A 20,463-nucleotide genomic window follows, 5' to 3' on the forward strand; every position below is an offset into this window, starting at 1 on the left:
TAGTTTGTTAAGAAGTGGCTCGGCATACTGTTTTATGGGTCGGTCCCTATCATTAGCAATAAGGATTGGATTTCGAGCATTAGCGACTTCATTCCCTTGAACATCATTTCTATTCTCATAGTCCATTTCTGTGACATTTCTCTGGGCTAATCTTTCTCGTCTTCTTTGTCTAAATGCACTCAATTTTAGAGTTTATAGGGAGTAAATCGTTGATTCGATCTATGCTCATGACGACCTGAAAAGAAAATCACAAAAAGAAACTAAAGAATAAAATAATAATAATAATAATAATAAAGGGGAAAAAATTAAAGAATTAATTAGTAAAGTTAGAAATAAAATAAAAACCAAATTGCACAGGATAATTTCAAAAAAATGGTTACGGCAACAATCCTCGGCAACAGCGCCAAAAACTTGTAACGCGGTTTGTTCAAGTGTACACAGTCGCTTAAGTAATAATTAAGTAAAGTGATTTATCGTCTCCACAGGGACTATATAAGCTTAACCAATTAATTGCAAAATTATAATTAAAAATTTGATGTAAAAACTCAATAACTTGGATGGTGATAGTTAAACTAAGTAGAATTAACTAGATGCAAAGATTGATCCCTATGCATTTCTAATCTAGATGCAATTTACCTAAATGTATGAATGAATGGCTTTAACAACAAAAACAATCAACATTAAATGAGCTAGGATAATTATATTAATCACTTCAATTTACTTTATCATGCTTAACAATGTTCAGAAATACTTCCACGGCAACTCGATCTTTCATGAGTTTGGAAACCAAATTAAATCCTTTCGGAGTCTTTTACTTAGTTAAATATGCATTTTATTGATCATATTAACTAAGGGTTTCTTAACGTTTATGTAAGGTCACAGGGAAATTTACGTTTTCAATAGTTTAATAACATAAACCTAAAAACTATGCAAGGAAATAGAGCTAACTAAAGATATTATGAACCTTAACTTAGTCGGGTTTAAGGATCTAAATTGAGCATTGCACTTTTCAGTAGACCTAACTAGATGACGACTAGTAGAAAGATAACTGAAAAGTGCACCCAATCACATATGAATTAAATGCATCACGATATCAATTGAAAACATGATTGACTGAGGCCTAAACATGATAAACATGGATAAAAATAGATCTTATTGAATTAACATAACCATCCTAGCAAATAGGATTTAAAATATCATGACTGATGTCAAAAATAATAAACTCAAAGCTAACATAATTAAAATAGATAACAAGAGGAAAGAGTAAACTCTATTCAGTCCAGCAGTCTTTCAGATCTATTCTGACTGATTCAATTCAATAGCCTTTTGGATCTATTTTGACTGATGCACTCGTCCATTCTACTTGATGCTTCTTTTGCTAAGGAATTCCTAAGGTGGCCGGCCAAAGAATACTTTTGACAAAGCCTTTATTGGCTAAAGGATAGAAGGGAAATGGGAAACTAAGCAAGGAGAATGAAAAAGGAAATGAAATGTGGAGAAAATGATAATAAGAGAAGAGAAATGAGATGTGAGGGATTAAGGGTTTGGTGAATGGTATTTATAGGTGAAGGTAAGGTGTAGATTTAACTAAATAGCATTTGAATTCCTTCTTTTTCTACCACACATGGCCGACCATATTTCAAGGAGAAGAGGATGACTTAGTCTCCACATTTTAAATTCAAACCAAGCCTATTAATAGTTATAGGGTGGACAGTTTCAACAACAAAGTAGTTGGGCTAATTTTTGATTATTTTCCAACTATAATGAACTTCAATTAAATACCCCAATGCTTGCTTTTGGGCTACCACCTACTTGTGTCGAAACAGGGCTTTAGATCCCCCTTATTGGACGATTTCTCAGTCCAGTAATGTAGCAGACATGTCCATCTTTTAGCACCTCTTTTGCTGGGTCAAGCTATCAACTTCATGACCCAAATTGCATGGTATTGTCATCCACGTGAATTAATTTGTGCATGTTAATGTTTCATTCACATTAATCACATCTTCAATGGTCCTCCTACATAGTGAAAAATCACATATTAATAAATTAATATGAATTAATATAAAATATCTACAAAAATCATGTAATTAAGCACAATTTCACATACATTATAAATTCATGCCCAACATTACTAATTAAGTAAAATTCACTTATTTTAATAACAATTACTCAAGATAAATTTAATTATTAAGTAAAAAGGTGGAAAAATATATAGAAAGGCCCTATATAATTTCAAGTTTACAACCCTCAGCATATGTCTTAGACATAAATGCCCCTGCAAATGCTCCGTCTAAACTAGATATTAAATTCTCATCCAAACCGCTATAGAAGGTTTATAACTGCAACCAATCTTGAATACCATGATAAGGGCACTTACGTAGCATAAGTTTGAAACACTCCCACACCTCATAGAGTGTTTCCCATTCTAGCTGTTGAAAGTTGGTGATGTCCATCCTCAGCTTCATCATCTTACTTGGTGGGAAATATTTTGCGAGTTCCTCACACGTTGAAATGGAATCAACTGGTTGGGAATTTAACCACACAAATTCGTTATTTTCACTAGGCTAGAACTTTAGTCTCACAATTCGTACAACCTTAGGCAATTCTTAGTTTCAAATCCTCCTAAGTTAGCCTAACTCTCGGAAAGTGAGAATTCTCTATTGAAATTCTACAAGGCACCAAAAATAAAGCGGAAGTAATTCAAAGACAAAATAGCTCAAAATAACAGAATAGCCAGAAGAAAGCAAAAGCATACCAAGTGTTTGAGTAAATACTCTCAAAGTATATTCACTAACTTTGAATGGGATAGAATGGATGACTACAAATGAGGAGGAAGGCCTCTCTTTATAGTTTAGTTGCCCCAAATCCAATGGTATAATTTACTTTACATTGATGGAAAAGATTGTAGCATATCTACAATTGAGATTCTTAAGAGATTTGCGTAATCCCCTAAAATTACAAAATCAAATATTATCGGATTACATATCTTCTAAGATTACTTTTCATATTTACCAAGGCAACCCTAATTTTCTTTAAGTGTTTCATTGAGCCACCAAGACTTCAAGTAGATGGGCTTCTCCACATGTTCTGCGAATCAAAGCAGTTCAAATGGGTTAAACAAGCCCCATTTAATTGATTGAACTCTATGGTATGCTCTTTATGTGTAACACACCTTACCCGAGACCGTTTCTGGAGTCGAGCTCGAGGCATTACCTTACTTAACTTAAAAATTCAGGCCACAAAATTTTACTTTTGAAATTAATTTCACTATTCACAACAAAGTTGTCCACCTGCACATTAGTTACTAATTTAGTTATAACTCGAGCTACAAAATTCAAAATTTAAATCCGTAAATTTTCCCTGAAACTAGACTCATATTCCTTCTTACCATAAAGTTTTCAGAATTTTTGGTTCAGCCAATTAGTACAGTTTATTAGTTAAAGTCTCCCCTGTTTTACCACTCGACTATCCTGACCTCTTGTCACTAAAAATAAGCTTTCTCATTGTAGAATGTTCATATGGTGTTTTCACTTGTTTTTAAAGAAAATAGACTCAATAAGGAATCTAGAAATATAAACTACAACTCATAAACATTTTTTTTACAATTTTTAATGATTTTCTAAACTCAGAATAGAGGACTCCAAAAATAGTTCTGACCCTGTCTCACTAAAATTCACATATCTTAAAATATAAAATTCATTTTGCTACATCATTATTTTTCTACGAAAGTAGACTCAATAAGATTTAATTATATATATCATTCATCTTATAATTCATTTTATACTATCCTAGGTGATTTTTCAAAGTCACGTCACCGTTGCTGCTTGAAATCTGTTTCTTTGCAAATTTTACTCTTTTATGATTTCTATGCATGATTTATCACCTAAAGATTTGTAACAAAAAACATCTTCATACTCAGCCATTTTAACAACCATTCATCATCAATACTTACGTATCATTCTTTAGAAAAATCATAAATACAAACATTCAAAATAACTAAGTCCTTATACATGCCATAACCGAAACATGGTTCATCATAAAATACCGAGTTGTTGTCGTTGATAGTGTAGACGATCTCCGACATCTTTAAGTTCCCGAAAGTAGCTTTACAATACTATAAGAGAAATAAAAATAAAAGAAGTAAGCATAAAGCTTAGTAAGTTTACTAGCAAATAAATAACAACATTTAACACAAATAATTAAACTCAAATGTCAAGATCTCTAGTTTACTCTTTATTTAATCTCATTCTCATTCTCCTGCTGGTTTACTTAGTTAATTCATGATCATAACTTATTCTTCTCTTGCTAAAACATTGAGTATCAATTGATAATATAGTAAGTTCTTAACTCTTATAACTCATCTGAGCTTGCCATTTATGCTTTTAAATGAACTTTTATTAACATGATTCGTTTACTATCCCGTTGAGCCACGTTGGAATAATAAGGATACTTGGGTCTTTTCTGATAATAACAGCCACAGCCATGTCCCAGACATGGTCTTACATGGTATGTTCTCATATCGGTGCCCATGCCATGTCCCAGACATGGTCTTACGGGGGACCTCTCATCTCGGTGCCAACGCCATGTCCCAGACATGGTCTTACATGGGACCTCTCATCTCGGTGCCAACGCCATGTCCCAGACATGGTCTTACATGGGACCTCTCATCTCGATGCCAACGCCATGTCCCAGACATGGTCTTACATGGGATCTCTTTACCCAAATGTCATGACATTTGTATCCGATACATTCCTCATGTTTCAGCGGGGCTTTTTAACACCGATTCTCTGTCATCTCATACTTGAGTCAACATTAAATCAATTCATAAAATAAATGCATAATTGCTGGAAAATAACAATATTAATAATAATGATTTAAATATTGTATTTATTTACCGTAAACTTACCTCGGTACAAAATATAGCCAAATTCACCAACTTAGCCTTCAACTTTATTCTTTCTTTTGTCTAACCTCGAGTTTCGTTCTTCTTGATCTAAAATAGAAAATTTAACTCATTTAATACTCACATTTATCAAAACAGCCCTCGACTCTAACTTTGGAAAAATTACAATTTTGCCCCTAAACTTTTACATAACTATGCTTTTGCCCCAAAGTTTAGAAATTAAACTTTATCTCATATTCTTATGTTATATAACATGCTGAAAATTTTTCTCTTCTATGACAACATCAAATTCTCACTCTAACACTTACTTATGTACATTAGGGATTTTTACCAATTATGTCAACTTACTCATTTTCGCTTAAAATCGGCTACCAAAAGTTGTTTAACATAATTTCCAGCTTCATATTCTATCATAAAACATCAAAATAAACATTTTTCATCTATGGGTATTTTTCCAAATATAAACCTAAGTTAAATTATTGCTAGAATAAGCTAAATTAAGCTACCGGGATCTAAAAAACGTAAGGAGCATTAAAAACGAGGCTTGGGATCACTTACTATGGAGCTTGGAAGCTTGAAAACCCTAACTATGGCATCTCCCCTTGCTAAATTCGGCCTAATGAAGAATATGATCAAAAATTGGCTTTTAATTTTGTTTTTAATTCATTTTAATAACTAAATGACTAAAATGCCCTTAATGAAAAACTTTGGAAACATGCCTAACCATGTCCATCTTTGTCCACCAACTTAACCAATGGTCTAATTACCATATAAAGACCTCCAATTTAAAATTTCATAACAATTGGACACATTTAACATATAGAACTCAACATTTGCACTTTTTACAATTTAAAATTTTTGAACGAAATTTTCACGAAATCTTTCTGTGAAATTGTAGGCCATATAAATATAATAAAAATAATTTTTTTCTCTTTGGATTTGTGGTCCCGAAACCACTGTTCCAATAACCTTAAATTTGGGCCATTACATTGTGTTAGTCACGAGCTTTTAATCGTGTCCCATGACATTATCGCATAATAAAAAGATGAAGAGTCAAAGAAGAGTAGTGTCATCTGGTACCCCAATATATCTGAAAGTATCACATAGAGTTATGAAGTGCTTAAGATGTTGGTTAGGAACTTCATTCATAGAACCTCAAAATTATAGATTACTCTGGACCATCGTCGGCTTAATCTTGAAATTATTGGCATTGATCACTGACCTGTTGGTACTACCTCGCATACCATCTAGGTTGGGCATGAAATGTCCCTCAGTGTACAATATGACATTTGTTCCTCTACTTGTTGAATTTGCAACAATGGTTCTTCAAAAAGTGGGTTTTGTCTCAATGGATCAATGTGTGGTGGATCCTCTCTAAGAAATAAACCCCTTCTCGCATTGTGCAACGTTCTTTCTAGCTTTGGATCAAACGAAATCAACTCATTTCAAATCCAAGTCATACACTGAATGATAACACCTCAAAAAATCAACCAACTTAAATAATTTATGGAAGTTAGAATTTAATAAAAGAAAATACAGCAATGCATAAAAAGTAAAGTATCGAATATATAATTTTAAAGTTCACTACTTATCTATATGTTCACCTAGTGTTGTCAATTCCAAGTTTCAACATTTATTTAATTTATTCCAAATTATTTCAATTTAGTCTCTAATATTTAAATTAATTATTTAACAATTCAATTAACCAACTACCAAAGAAATTTAGTTCATACCCATAGTTAGCAAACAACACCCAATAATTCTCATATTCATTCAAATAATTAAACAATACAAAAATTGAAAGGGTTTAGAATTGCTTAGAAGTTTTGCTGTAGTCTTTTATTTTTCTTGTTGAAATGGAGCGTAAACAAAAGATCCCAAGACTTCGATTATTCAATTGTAAATTTGGATGATAAACTAACTAAACTTAATTGAAATTGAAGGTAAAAACTCATAGTTACAAGAAGGTCCTTGTACCTTTGAGTTGATAAAGATAAAAATAAACAAAAACACAACAACCACTTAATCTCAAACTAACCTAATGAAAAAGCTCTCTTAAAATATGTTTAAAAGTGTTATTTATAGTTCTGACAAGTTTTACATAGAAAGGACAAAATTATCCCCCACTTAAAAATTAGTCTAGCGTGTTTTGACTAAAGAATACCCTTGCATGTTTTGACTAAAGAAACCCTTTTCCACTGACCATCGAATTGTGTATGAAATGTTGCACTAAAATCCAATCAAGAACCGAAAGCCTTGTGCAATTTGTTCCGGAATCGAGACGTATATTGAGGATCTCAATCTTAAATAATAGACATTGGCACTCCATGCGGTCTCACAATTTTAGAAATATAGATCATAGCTAACTTTTGAAAAGAAATATCAGTGCAAACATAAATAAAATGGGCAGACTTTGTCAATCTATCCATTTTCACTCTCTCCCATTTCCATTGTGTAATTCGAATTGGTTGGAGCAACCTTGATGGAAACTAATGCTCAGCTTTAACTTGCTGGCAAGTCAAACATTTAGATACGAACTCTGTCACTTCCCATTTATGTCCAAACTCTACGTATCTTTGATTTCCTGAATCCAAACAGGCTTTACTTGCAATTCAGCTAAGATGCTCCCATCATCAAATAGACTCAAGCGAGCAAACATATCCCTCAAGACATTTCCTTCCAACTCAAGGCACCAACCACTATTATAGTATGCCCAAAGACCAATCATAAGATGATTGTAATTACATACTTGTTTTATAATGTTTATTAATATAAGACATTGCCATTATTATTTCAGGATTTTTTCTATGTATATAAATAAATTGAATTGTAATAAAGTCCTAAGAAAAATATGATTATTTTTAAAAGGTCCTTAGTCAAGTATTATTGTGGGATTAGACAACAATAATGCATTGAAACTAATGTGTAGTTGATTGATTGCAAAGTGTTGTCAATGACATAGGGATGTCAAAATCAATACATGAGTATTTGCTAGAGAACAAAATATTGGACTGATCCGCTATGAGTATGTTTCTTGGAATATTTTGTAATAGTCACAACATTACTCATAGTGATAGCTATGTATACGATTCTCATACTTGAGAGCATCATTATCCCAACATTGTGAGTCATATATTTTTAAAAAGTCAAACATTTTCCATAACAGGTTACTAATGTTGGATATGCCATAATATATGTAGTGGGATATGGTTGGTAAATATAGGATTTGTCACTCCTACATAATGGGAGCAATATTTTAGGATACTTGATTGAGTGAGACTAGCAACGTACAACCATGCTTGAATAAGTTGATTTGAGATATCATACTTATTTCAACATGTTTCGTTCCTCGTACATGTATCCATAGTTGTGGATCACCGAAATATTTTTTTACTGTGCCATGGGGCATACCTGTGGTCCCAATAATGGTATTAGAGCCACTTGTATGATACAAATACGAAATTAAATTAATTGATTGATGCGATTGTATGAGATCCATGTTATTTGATATGTTTAATTGATTTGTTTTTATGAATATATGATACTTGTTAACTGTTGTTAAAAACGTGCATGTTTAATCTGTTAAACTTATGTGAGTATCTGTTCCTCTCAACCGATGATTAAGTTTTAATCATTGATTTTGAAGCCTATTTAATCATTGATTTTATTAAGTGCTAACGAATCTGTTTTGGGGCAATGGGGTTTTTATCTTTCGAAGTTGATTTTTAACTTGTTGATACATTTGAAACAGGAACAAAAGTTGTTCCAGTAAGAAGCATCTCAGATTGAAATTTTTAGAATATATGTATTATTCCGTTTTGATAAAAGTTATCAAACAGTAACAATTTTCCACAGAGATTTGAATGCAGCTTTTAAAATTTCGCTAGGGTCTGCCACTGACACCTCTGTGTAGGCAACATTAATGGAAGGGACAACTTGGTAATTCACATTAACAAGTCGTTAAATAAATTGTATCATATATTGTATACTATGTTTGATATGCACGGTGTTTGGAAATGCATGGTTATATCCTAATAGCCTTTTTAATTTATTAATTTCAAATTTTGTAATTTTACAAATACGGCCTGCGTGTCATGCCTTTCTATATTTCTTTTGTATTTCTCTTCTCTCTTACTCCCTCATATGTAAAATGAGTTTCTATTATTATACATTGTACAACCTACTGCAGATTAGAGGAAAAGAATGCTAGGCTACCAAAAGTTGAAAGTAAGCTTGAGAAGCTGCATACACCCTTAGGATTCCTTTCAGTTCTCCCATTGGCTTGGGAGGAACCACCTTAGTTTTATGGGCTATAACTATTGAATTTATTTACTACTTTATATTTTTCTTATATATGATGCAATGGATGATCTGTTAGCATGCATGTTATAGGACACTGATAAGATCAATTAAAAGATTAAAATGGAATCACGTCGACCATTAATGGTGAGATTAATTTAATTTAAAAGCCCTAAATAAAATATTAATTTAAGGTTGCCTTCCAATATTTACCCTCATTAAAGCCTCAATCAATACAATATAGGTTTTGTTAAAGCGAAGGACATGTATTTGTCTTGGTCAAATACGAAGAATAAGCAAGTGATATTTGTTGGTTATAATATTGGTTAATAACTTAACTAGGTTACTCTAATAGGATTAAATACCTAGAGGCAAGAGTTTTGGATAATCATGATATGATTGGAACAAGAGTTGTTCACAAAATAGATGAGTTACATGTGATGTAATTAGAAAGTGTTGCTTACATAAATAACCATAATCTTGAGAGTAAAGCCAAAGCTGACTTAAGAAGAGGTGAAATATGGATCTTTACCCACTAGAAACTTTAGAGAAAGTCTTTTTGAAATTAAAATATAAGGGTTATTAATTTTGAATAAAATAGTTGGAGCATCATTTAATAAAGTTCTTTTTAATGATTATATTAAACTTGGTAAATGTACTCATGAGCATATTTTATTATTGTAGATTTATTATGGCAAACAACACAAACTTTTTAATATATTATAACTGACTTGTCACACTTACAGTACATCGTACATAGATTGATTGTTTTAGGGTTGATTCTCAATCCTGGTGCACGCATGCTGGGGTGCGGTCAAGTTGTTGGCTTCGTTGTCAGGGAGTTCTTGTTTGATTGAGTGGTTTGTGTGATTATTGTATGCTTGTTAGGGAGATGATTAGAAAAAAGTAGGTTTATAGATACGACACTCGTTTTTATTGTGTTTATTTGTTATTTTGTTTGAAAGCTTTTTATTGATTTGTTTACATTCTTTTTCTTTACAGGTTAGTTTATGACTCAGACTGGCAATGGAATCGTACCACTCAAACCGAAACCTAAATGTATCTATACACACGCTAGAAGGGGTCACCTATCGAGAGGAGCACCACTTCCACCGACATACCCACCACTTGTTGAGCCCCCTATTGACGATCCTAGGAGAGAAGAACCTCCTTTGGAGAGATTGGTGGAGCAACGCACATCACAAGACTACACCATGCCCATCCTAGAAGCAGTCCAAGGTAGCATTAACCGCCCTGTGATTAATGCTAACAAGTTTGAGATAAATCCGGCCATGTTCCAAATGATACAAGGAAACCTTAAATTTTGGGGTCGATGAACAAATACCCAAATCCAACCTTTAAAAGCTTTCTAACCCTTTGCAATACTTTCAAGTATAATGGGGTATTCGATGACGCCATACATCTTCAGTTACTCCCTTTCTTGTTGATTGACGATGCTTTTATGTGGTTAGCTTCACAGCCTATTGATTCAATCAATACATGGGATAAGTTGACCAGTAGATTCCTTGTCAAATCTTTTTCCCCCGATCAAGACCATGAAATTGCGGATGGTATCACAATCTTCCACCAACTTAAGGGGGAGTCACTTTACGAAGCGTGGGAGTGCTTCAAGTTAATGCACTACACCAAAATAGGCTTTTAGTGACACTTTTAGCGGCGTTTGGACAAAAAAACGCTGGTAAAAATCGAGCATTAGCGGTGTTTTCTAAAAAACCGCCGTAAAAAATCGAAGCCCAACGACGTCATTTTGTTATCTTTCGGGGCTTTAGCGGCATTTTTTAAAAAGCGTCGCTAATGCTCTGGGCTTTAGCGGCGTTTTTTATAAAGCGCCGCTAATGCTCAGGGCTTTAGCGGCATTTTTCATGAACTCTAGGCTTTAGCGGCGTTTTTGGAAAAGCGCCGCTAATGCTCCAGGCTTTAGCGGCGTTTTTGAAAATTCGCCGCTAATGCTCAGTGTTTTAGCTGCATTTTTGAGAAAATGCTGCTAATGCTCAGTGTTTTAGCGGCCTTTTTTGAGAAAGCGTCGCTAATGCTCATTGTTTTAGTGGTGTTTTTGGATAAGCGCCGCTAAAAACTTTTTATCTTAATTAGTTTATTTATATTAATTAAATAAAATTCAATTTATTTCTAATTGAATATTTAAAATCTTTAGAAAAAATAATGACACGTAGAAATAATTTGAAATAAAACACATGGAAAAATTAAAATACTATTATTTAAAATAATTTTAAAGTTTTTGGGTACTGACACGATTGTTTTTAATTTATATATTAAAAAATTCTTATATAATCGTAAAAGAGATAGTATTAATTTTAAAATATTGAATTAATTACCACTATAATTTTGGGTTTTTGGTTTAAGGTATATAATTTATTTAAGATTTAAGGTCGGTTTAGGAGTTACTATTTTAAGGTTTAGAGAGTATGGGGTTTAGTGATTATGGATTAGGGATTATGGTTTAAGGGTTGGGATTTAAGGTTTAGGGGTTAGGGGTTTAAGGGTTAGACATTAGAGGTTAGGAGTTAGGGATTTAAGGTTTAGGAATTTAGGGGTCGGGTTAGGGTTTTGGGTTTAGATTAATTATTTTTTTAATTTATATTTTAAATATGTTCTTATATAATTGTAAAAGAGATAATAATAAATTTGTTTAGGGTTTTTAGTTTAGGGTATATGATTAATTTAAGATTTAAGGCCAGTTTAGGAGTTCATATTTTAAGGTTTAGGGAGTATGAATTTAGGGATTATGGTTTAAGGGTTGGGATTTAAGGTTTAGGGGTTAGGGGTTTAGGAGTTAGATATTAAAGGTTAAGAGTTAGGAATTTAGGGTTTAAAGATCCAGGGATTGGGTTAGGGTTTTGGGTTTAGATTAATTATTTTTTTAATTTATATTTTAATATGTTCTTATATAATTATAAAAGGGATAATAATAAATTAAATATATTGAAATTATGAGTATAGTTTAAATTATTTAAGAGATATATAATAGATAGACTTTATATGTATTGGCATGTGGATTTAAAAATATATTGAAATTTTCAACAAAGCAAAACGGCATCGTTTTGTACAAAATGAAATAATTTTTTGCGACATTTTTAAGAAAAACACCGTAAAAAATAAGCAATAACGGCGTTTTTGTGAAAAATGCCGCAAAAAATAATCAAAATCCCGCCCACTCCCAAAAAATAATTTTTGATTACCGGCTCGTTACTCCCTCTTCTTTTCATATCCATCGAGAGCCCTAAATGCCCCCAAATAAAAGTTTGTACTTAATTCTTTTTCCCTTTCAATCTCAAAATTTGCCCCCAAATTTCCCATTTTCCCTTTCTATCAGAGAATAAGAAGAAGAAAAATCAGTACATTCTTTCCTTTGAAGAACTAGAAATGAAACAGGATTTCAAGGGAAAATGTCAAGAGAAAAAATAAGCAAAGCTGCACTTCCTCCTGTTCAAGAGGTGTTCTTTTTTATTTCTATTGCTTTCAGTATATATTTCTTAGATTATTTCTGTTGATAATAGTTGTAGGAGTTTGAGTGGTGATTCTTTACAAGGTGTGGAGTTGCTGGTGCTACGGTGGAGGCGGAGAATGGAGTGACAGTTGTTGAGATGAGTGCTGAAAAGCGGAGATGGGGAAGACCGCCGAGGAATCAAGTGAGAACCATGTCGTCATCGGCGCCGCCACCACTGCCTTAAAGGAAGGATGAGGATGATGAAGAAGATATTTGCTTTATATGCTTCGATGGCGGCAGTCTCGTGCTTTATGATCGACGGTGAGTTTGGAAATTTTTTTTAGTTTTTGTCCTCTCTTTTTTTTTCTTGTCTGTTTGGTTGATCAGAAAATGTAGGAAATCAGAAGGAAGTTTTAGTTAGTTGGCCATTGTTAAGGTCAGAACTAGAGTCATTGTTTGGTTGCACTTCGATTTTTGTTAAGTTGAGCTCAAATTTTATTAGTTTTTTTGGCTCCTTGAGCTTATATTTTCTTTTTATACATGCAAAATGGAACTGGATTTAATTGCAGTTAAAAAAATGCGCAAGTTCAGTACCTGTACTGCTGATCTTTTTGTTTATTTTGTGGCACTAATTCATAGATTAGAAATCATGTCTTCTCGGTAAGGGAACGTTGGTTTAGTACTAATCTTCTCTTCTTTTGTTTGTCTTGTATCTATTTATTATTTTTTTATTTTTTGCATTTGTATCATTTTACGTGACAGTGGCTGTCCTAAGGCATACCACCCAGCCTGTATCAAAAGGGATGAGGCATTCTTTAAATCCAAGGCGAAATGGAACTGTGGTATGTTTGGATTAGTTATTTATCACTTTTAGTTCGATTTAATTAATATAAGTGTTGGGGAGACTTGAAGCATGAATTCTACTGTCTAATATATCGTAAAATATGAAGGTATAATGTGTCTGCCCTTTTCAGACCTTATTTTGTTGCAAGATAATTCATAGTTAACAACTCAAAAGATAAGTAATGCGCATCCAATATTATTATAGCATTTTTATTTTTTGATATTATATATTCTAGCTTATCCAAAATATAAAAATAATGTTTACTATAATATATTTATTTATTTATCTTATTATTTTTTAAGACCTATACTCGTGTTTTCATTTTGTCATGGCAACTTGTTTTTCATGTTTATGCAAGCAGTACCATAATGCTCTTTGTACTTATCTGGTTTAATAAGCTAGTACAAGAAATTTATTGAATGGAGAGCCTTAGCTAATTTAGGCTTTTTAATGTTAGAAACTTCTTACGTGCCAAACATACACAGATAAAGAAGGTATCAAGCAGCAACAGTTGTTGGCATTTATCCCAAGACATCAGAAGCACTACATTTTACCGAGTAAGAATAGTTGATAGAGGCCTTTTTTTCCTGGAAGCTAATTAGTGGGTTGAAGTTTTGTATGTTTTCTCATTTCCATTTCCTTTTTGTCCTGTTTCTTTGCCTCTCTTCTATTGCAATTTTTTCTAAGCCAGATTTTGTCAGCAAGAAGGTACATTTTAGTCCACAGTTACAGACAGATCCTAGGCAAAATTATCTCCATGCTAAATCTTGTCTTCAGCCTTCAGGTATAGTGTTTCTTAGCAAGTAGGAATTCTTCTATGTTAGTTGTTTTCTGCATTGTTTTGAGGGGGCCAAAGCATAATTTTCCTTTATATTGATTTATAATTTGATCATATGTAAGGGGTTATAATTTGATCATATTATTAGTTTTATCAACTGTTGGGAGATTGTTCTCATAACACTAGCTACTGGTCCATTCATTGTTGCTGCTGGAGGCATATCTAATATATTTCTTCATAGGCTTGCTGAGGACATCCAAGATGCTTATGCTGAGGCAGCTAGCATTGCTGAACAGGTTTTTCTCTTCTCTCCTGGCTCCATTTCTTTCAACCAGACTTATTTTTCTTAATGTTGTTAAGTGAATTTAAATTGGCTATTTTGCTTAATGTTCATACAGTTCTAACCCTATACTTACATCAATGGTGTATGTTTCAAACCAGGCATTATTTTATTTTCTAACCCTCATTTTTTAGTATACTTTTCGTAACATGAAAGAATAAGCTATGATTTCGACCTTGATGTTGATGGCAGTTGCATTATTTAACACCAAAACCCATATTAAACGGGTTTTTCAAAGAAGAAAAATGCTGAGAATATATGGTCTCTGCAAAAAGATGGGCTACAAGGACGCTAAGTTACTGAAGCTTTACGGGTATTCGATTTATCCTTTTTTATATGTTTCTTGTGTGTTAGTAGCTTTCACTGTAAAATGGGATAGCTAAATTGCATGGTTTCTGCATGCTCCAAATTCCTGAAAAAAGGTTGAGAAAATTTTTAGAGAAAGTTCTATAAAGTTTTTTATGGATTCTGTGGCGCAGACCCATATTTTTTTATTTTGGCATATCATGTAATTGTTGTACAAGTAAAGTAAAAAGTAGACTGAAGCAGTTTACTATGAAGTTTTTAGAGAAAGTTCTATGAAGTTTTAATCTATGCTTGCTTTCCGATGGATTTCCATTCCAACTAGCTTCGATAAGGATCTGCTGCTTTCAGTTTCACGCGATCTCCACTGTTAACTTGCAATTATCCTTTTTCCACCTTTTGATGAGTGATTTTGCTACTGCTATTGTTGTTATTAGGCTCTGATAGCCAATGGCGTTGAAGCGGGGACTATCCAATGTGGGAGTCCAAAGGAACAGAAGTTCTGGATCTCGTGACTCTTTTTTTCTTCTCAATTCTGATGCTTTCAGTTTCACGCTCATTGCTTTGAGTTCATTACAAGATTTCCTTGATTAAATAAATGTATTATATCTTTTATTACTAAGATTTACTTGATTAAGAAAATGCATTGTATGTATTATTACCTTGCATATGTATTATTTATTTTAGTTTTGATTCTAAATTTTAATTTTTACTTAAGAGTTCTAACTTTTGGATTTTAATTGTGTTATTAATTTATTATTTTAAATTCTAAATATAAATTCATTAATTTTATATTTAGTTTTAAAGTTAAAATTTTTGTAGAAAATTTAATTTAAATAATATTTTTTATTTATCCTTCAAACATAATATAATATTTATCATAGAAATAAATATTATTTAAAAAAAATATTTTTTTAAATATATGTTTTTAGCGGCGTTTCTGTTAAAAGCGACACTAAAGGTCTGTCCTATAGCGGCATTTGTACAAAAAGCGCCGCTAAAGGCCTTGATCTATAGTGGCGTTTGTGAGAAAAGTGCCGCTAACGGTCTTGATCTATAGCGGCGTTTGTGGAAAAAGCGCCGCTAAAGGTCATGGTCTTTAGCGGCGTTTGTGGGAAAAGTGCCGCTAAAGGTCATAGTCTTTAGCGGCGTTTGTGGGAAAGCGCCGCTAAAAGTCATCATCTTTAGCGGCGATTGTGGGAAAGGGCCGCTAAAGGTCATAGTCTTTAGCGGCGTTTGTGGGAAAAGCGCTGCTAAAGGTCATGACCTTTAGCGGCGTTTATTTCTAAAAACGCCGCAAAAGTTAGCGACGCTGTCAATAGCGGCGTTTTTTTTGCTGTAGTGATGCTATGTAAATGTCCCTATCTTGTTTTGCAGGATTGGTTACAATTACAAACGTTTTATAATAGGCTCAACAAGAACTTGCGATTGAGTCTCAACAAAGCATTCGCAAGGGTGTTTGTATCAAAGACTTACGCGAAGGGATGCCAATTGATTGAAGACATGACAATGAATTCCTACATGTGGTTTGTTGAATGGTTCACGTACAGAGCTAAAAAACCAACTGTGAATGTGGTTGGTAAGGAGGATAAGTTCCAACAACCCCTCGAGAGGTTGAACAATCTCAAAGTTAGCTTGGCTCAATCACAAGGTCCCAACCAGCCCCATCTAATGAATGCAAATGTAGGGCACAAACATGACGACGCTAAATGGGGGAGCCACCAAGAAAATGCTCATTCTAAGGTGATCTGCCGTAATATAGTGTAACAGATTAAACTAGTTTGCACACTTGATGAGCTTAAATACAAGCACTTTTCATTATGCTTTAGCTAAGTTTTCATAATTTAGTTTAAATTCAATAAAAAGTTTATTTTGAGTCTTTTATTGACCTTAGGTCGAATAAGGCCTAAAGGTGAGCTAAAATACTTAGTGAGTTTGTAAAAGACCATCTAAGGGCCACTAAACTCAATACTAATCATTGTGTTGCAACACAGGAAGTTCGATGTCACAACATAGGGAGCAGAATACAAGAATCTCAAGACTACCATCGGTGTCGTGACACAGCCATGGGATGTCGCGACACACCCCTAAAGCTACCCTGAACCTGAGCATACTACCTTCGATGTCGCAACACAGGCACTAAGGTGCCGCGACATCGGTTCTATACGAGAAATACTTACGAGCCAATGTTAGTTTGGTCCGCACAATCAAAACTTAAACACGAGAGTGTTTACTTACCTAGGGTTGAGGACGACGAAAATCATAACTCTATAAATAGGCTCTTAAACACTTGTTAAAGACAGCTTTTTATATTCTAAGTTTTTCTTTGTAGATTTAGTCTTTAGTTTTTCCTTTCTTTTAGGATTTAAGTTTATTTCAGTCCTTTGGAAGAATATTCTGCACCGTTTACACCGCAATGCTTAACAGTCTATAAAGGTTTAAAAAGGAGTGGGTGAGTTTTACAAGCTTAGTGAATAATTAGAATAATTACCACGGAAACATGTCATCATGCATTATCGAAACAACTGTATAGCGTAATTACAACATTATTCATTAATTGTCATATTACTTGTTCATGCATTATTCATTAATTCATTTACATAGTAATCACATGCTCATTTAGGCATATATGACATTACACATATTCACATTTTATGATAATTTGGCACTTGTGCTATGAAACATAAAACTGGGTTCTATCACCACTCATCAGATATACGGATCTCCAACACACCAAATGACTTGTAGAGTTGAACACATTCCCAAAAGCATAGCATATAGCTAGCACTCTCCAACACACCAAATATGTCCCTGTAAATGGAGCTTAGCTCACATTCCCTTATCTCTCCAAATCTGTCTCGGGCCTCAATGCCCCCAAAACACAACACATATAGGTGAGTACTCACAATCCTATGGCATGCCAACTATATCCAACAGTCTCAAAGATCACAAGGCCAAAATATATGTTATTAAACACACATATTACTTACCTTTTTGTACTTTTTCACTACAAACTCACATTATAAGCACAACATAATCATTGTCATTTGGCATGTATAACATTCCCACAATCAACTCTTTCACAATAGCCATCATAAGCTTATTTCACATGTCATAGTATCAGATTTTAATCCACAATTTCACAACACACAATCACATATTAAATCAAGAGTATGATAAAGCTAACACTTAGAATATAGAGTAGTGGTTTAGGCTACTTCTAAATTCCCAATTAACGCAATGAATTGTGTCTACACGCAGCAATTCCAAACACTCACTGTTCATGCATTTGCCTAGATGCCGAAAGTAATAACTAGCTTTTCCTTAACTCGTAGAAGGTCCTAATGATTTCGAAGCTTCAACAAGTAAATCACACAAAAAGCACAATCAACATACAGCCAAAGACTCTTAAATCAAACAAAAACATAAGTCTAAGCCAAATTCTCTTGAAATCGAAACCTTTGACATATCAAACTTGAAACTCAATTATCTCGTTCTATACTTAATCTTTTTGTCTAAAACTGATTCTATTCATCTAATTATCCACTTAAGACTGATTCCCAACCTTTAAACTACGTAAAACTATCCAATTCATGGTATCAAAATTTTGACTTGTTAAGGTAATTTTCACAAAAAATCATTAAAACTCAAGAAATATTTAACAAAACTTTAAACTTAGTTTAGAAACCTTCTATTCACATCTAAACTAATTGAAAACACTTTAAAACAATATTTTTACTCATTATCTTGAAATCTACCATTAACGACCCAATTTTCAAATTTTATTTAAAATATGCGATTTAATGGTTAAAAACTTCATTTAAAAGATAGGATAATATTAAAAACTAATAGGGAATCGAACTGTTACCTTCGATGGAAGAAAAATAGGGGTTTAGTAAAAAATTCAGAAATCCCACAAGCTTGAAAGATGACAAATTCAATGGTGTCTTGGGTTTTTTTTTAGTTCTATGAAGATTTATGACTTGGGTGATGATAGAAATCAAAAGAATGAAGTTTGGGATTCAAAATTGAGTGATTAGAGTTTGGGAGAGAAAGGGACGGCAATAAAGGGTGAGGGAAAAATAGCTATCGTGAGTTTGTGAATATGAATGGGGGAAAATAGGATATTTTAAAACTTTGGTTTAACTATTTAATAAACACACAGAATGTAACACCCCTTACCCGTATTCAACTCCGAAATAGGGTATGAGGCATTACTAGAACACTTACACATGTAAACGTATTAAACCGAGTTACAAAATTTCATTCAAATTTAAACTCTTCAAATTTTTAACATGCTTTTATAATTCTTTACAACATATCCTCAAAATATTATACTCATAACAAATAGGGCCTACGACACCCGATACTTACTCATGTAATTCAATGCTTCATTTCCATTTTATTCAATTCACAATCTTTCATGTTCACAATTCAAATCAATTTCTCAATCCAATATATATATTTCAATACCACAATAATTCTTTTAATTCAAATCGTATCACTAGAAACTTCCGTTTAATTCATGTACACTTCAATATCGTTAAGTTCAATACTAATACGTATTCACCATTTAACTCAACGTTTATCGATTATACCATTCATTAACACATTTATAAAATTCTTAGTATTACAATGAAAACATCACTTAAGCTTAAATAACAACATCAAATCAATTCATCATCCCCTTTTTCGTCATTTTATTCTTCAAGTATGAACTTAGTATTTCATTTCCTTTCCACACCCATTTCTTACGAATATCACACAAAACAATAACATATCATTCAACCATAGTCACAAGCTAGTACATTTAAACATAATTATTCTTTTTGGAATTAACCACATGATAAACCATTTCAAGTAAGTTTACATAATTTAAACATTACCACCCTTTCCATGATCACAAGCATATTCCCATCTAGGCACTTACCATTTCAATGCATAACTTATAAATTTAACGTGGCATAATTCAGCCACCACTTGGCCAAAGCTTAAGCGTGTACACTACACATGTTAGCCAAATAAACATATAGCGTAAGCATTATAAGTATGGCCGAGTTCAACATTTATTCATGTGTCAAACTTACCAACATGAGTTAATCCATAAACCATTCATGGCCTTACTTCATACCAAATCATATACCAAATATACCACACTCACATACTATGAAACTTTATTTTCCCATATAAGCTTAAATCATGATCAATAATACGCAAATGTAAGCATCATTTCTATTTTAACGTTTATCGATTATAATCGAGAATATAACCAATTATACACAAATCATTCATATATATAATTAAATTTTCTCCTCATCCTCTCCATTCCACATCCTTTATGTATAAAACAAGCTTAAATAGCATTATACATAATTTCACTATTCACTTATATTTAAATTCAAAGCTGTCTATTTGAGTCAGAGTCACTAAATCTTTTTTATCCAAAGCTTCAGAGCTCCAAATTATGATCCGTTAATTTTTCCAATAACTAGACTCATGTTTATTCTTACCATAAAATTTTAGGAATTTT

At 32.9% G+C, this 20,463-nt stretch overlaps 2 protein-coding genes and 1 non-coding gene across 6 annotated transcripts; all 3 read left to right on the plus strand.

Annotated features, from left to right (window-relative positions):
* The first annotated feature begins 2,355 nt into the window (after positions 1 to 2,355).
* On the plus strand, positions 2,356 to 2,462 carry LOC128039466 (small nucleolar RNA R71). Its single transcript, XR_008193970.1, has one exon. It is a non-coding gene; the product is annotated as a small nucleolar RNA R71 (small nucleolar RNA).
* Positions 2,463 to 12,434: 9,972 nt separating this feature from the next.
* LOC105788127 (uncharacterized) lies at positions 12,435 to 15,673 on the plus strand. 4 transcript variants are annotated; one of them, XM_052627175.1, is made up of 7 exons: positions 12,435 to 12,675; positions 12,745 to 12,989; positions 13,431 to 13,510; positions 13,970 to 14,069; positions 14,204 to 14,296; positions 14,532 to 14,943; positions 15,371 to 15,673. In XM_052627175.1, exons 2-6 carry the CDS (start codon positions 12,920 to 12,922, stop codon positions 14,651 to 14,653), a joined length of 465 nt encoding a protein of 154 aa, XP_052483135.1. In that variant the 5' UTR covers positions 12,435 to 12,675; positions 12,745 to 12,919; the 3' UTR covers positions 14,654 to 14,943; positions 15,371 to 15,673. The 4 variants fall into 4 exon arrangements, with proteins under 4 accessions (XP_052483135.1, XP_012470316.1, XP_012470315.1 ...); XM_012614862.2 differs by having other exon boundaries at positions 12,771 to 12,989; XM_052627178.1 differs by having other exon boundaries at positions 12,438 to 12,989; positions 14,532 to 14,586; positions 14,823 to 14,943.
* A 379-nt stretch (positions 15,674 to 16,052) lies between these two features.
* Positions 16,053 to 17,647, plus strand: LOC128034695 (uncharacterized). Its single transcript, XM_052623483.1, has 2 exons — positions 16,053 to 16,676; positions 16,928 to 17,647. Exons 1-2 carry the CDS (start codon positions 16,278 to 16,280, stop codon positions 17,033 to 17,035), a joined length of 507 nt encoding a protein of 168 aa, XP_052479443.1. The 5' UTR covers positions 16,053 to 16,277; the 3' UTR covers positions 17,036 to 17,647.
* The last annotated feature ends 2,816 nt before the right edge of the window (positions 17,648 to 20,463 follow it).

The sequence above is a fragment of the Gossypium raimondii genome, chromosome 2, assembly GCF_025698545.1.
Source record: "Gossypium raimondii isolate GPD5lz chromosome 2, ASM2569854v1, whole genome shotgun sequence".
NCBI classification, from domain to species: domain Eukaryota; kingdom Viridiplantae; phylum Streptophyta; class Magnoliopsida; order Malvales; family Malvaceae; genus Gossypium; species Gossypium raimondii.

Excerpts from the sequence above, each read along its gene's own strand:
- LOC128034695 (XM_052623483.1), top strand. The coding sequence starts at position 16,278 with ATGCTATGTAAATGTCCCTATCTTGTTTTGCAGGATTGGTTACAATTA. Across the intron at positions 16,677-16,927 it reads AAGAAAATGCTCATTCTAAG|GAAGTTCGATGTCACAACAT; the intron begins GTGATCTGCCGT and ends GTTGCAACACAG.
- LOC105788127 (XM_012614861.2), top strand. The coding sequence starts at position 12,920 with ATGAGGATGATGAAGAAGATATTTGCTTTATATGCTTCGATGGCGGCA. Across the intron at positions 12,990-13,430 it reads CTCGTGCTTTATGATCGACG|TGGCTGTCCTAAGGCATACC; the intron begins GTGAGTTTGGAA and ends TTTACGTGACAG. Across the intron at positions 14,297-14,531 it reads ATCTTGTCTTCAGCCTTCAG|GCTTGCTGAGGACATCCAAG; the intron begins GTATAGTGTTTC and ends ATTTCTTCATAG.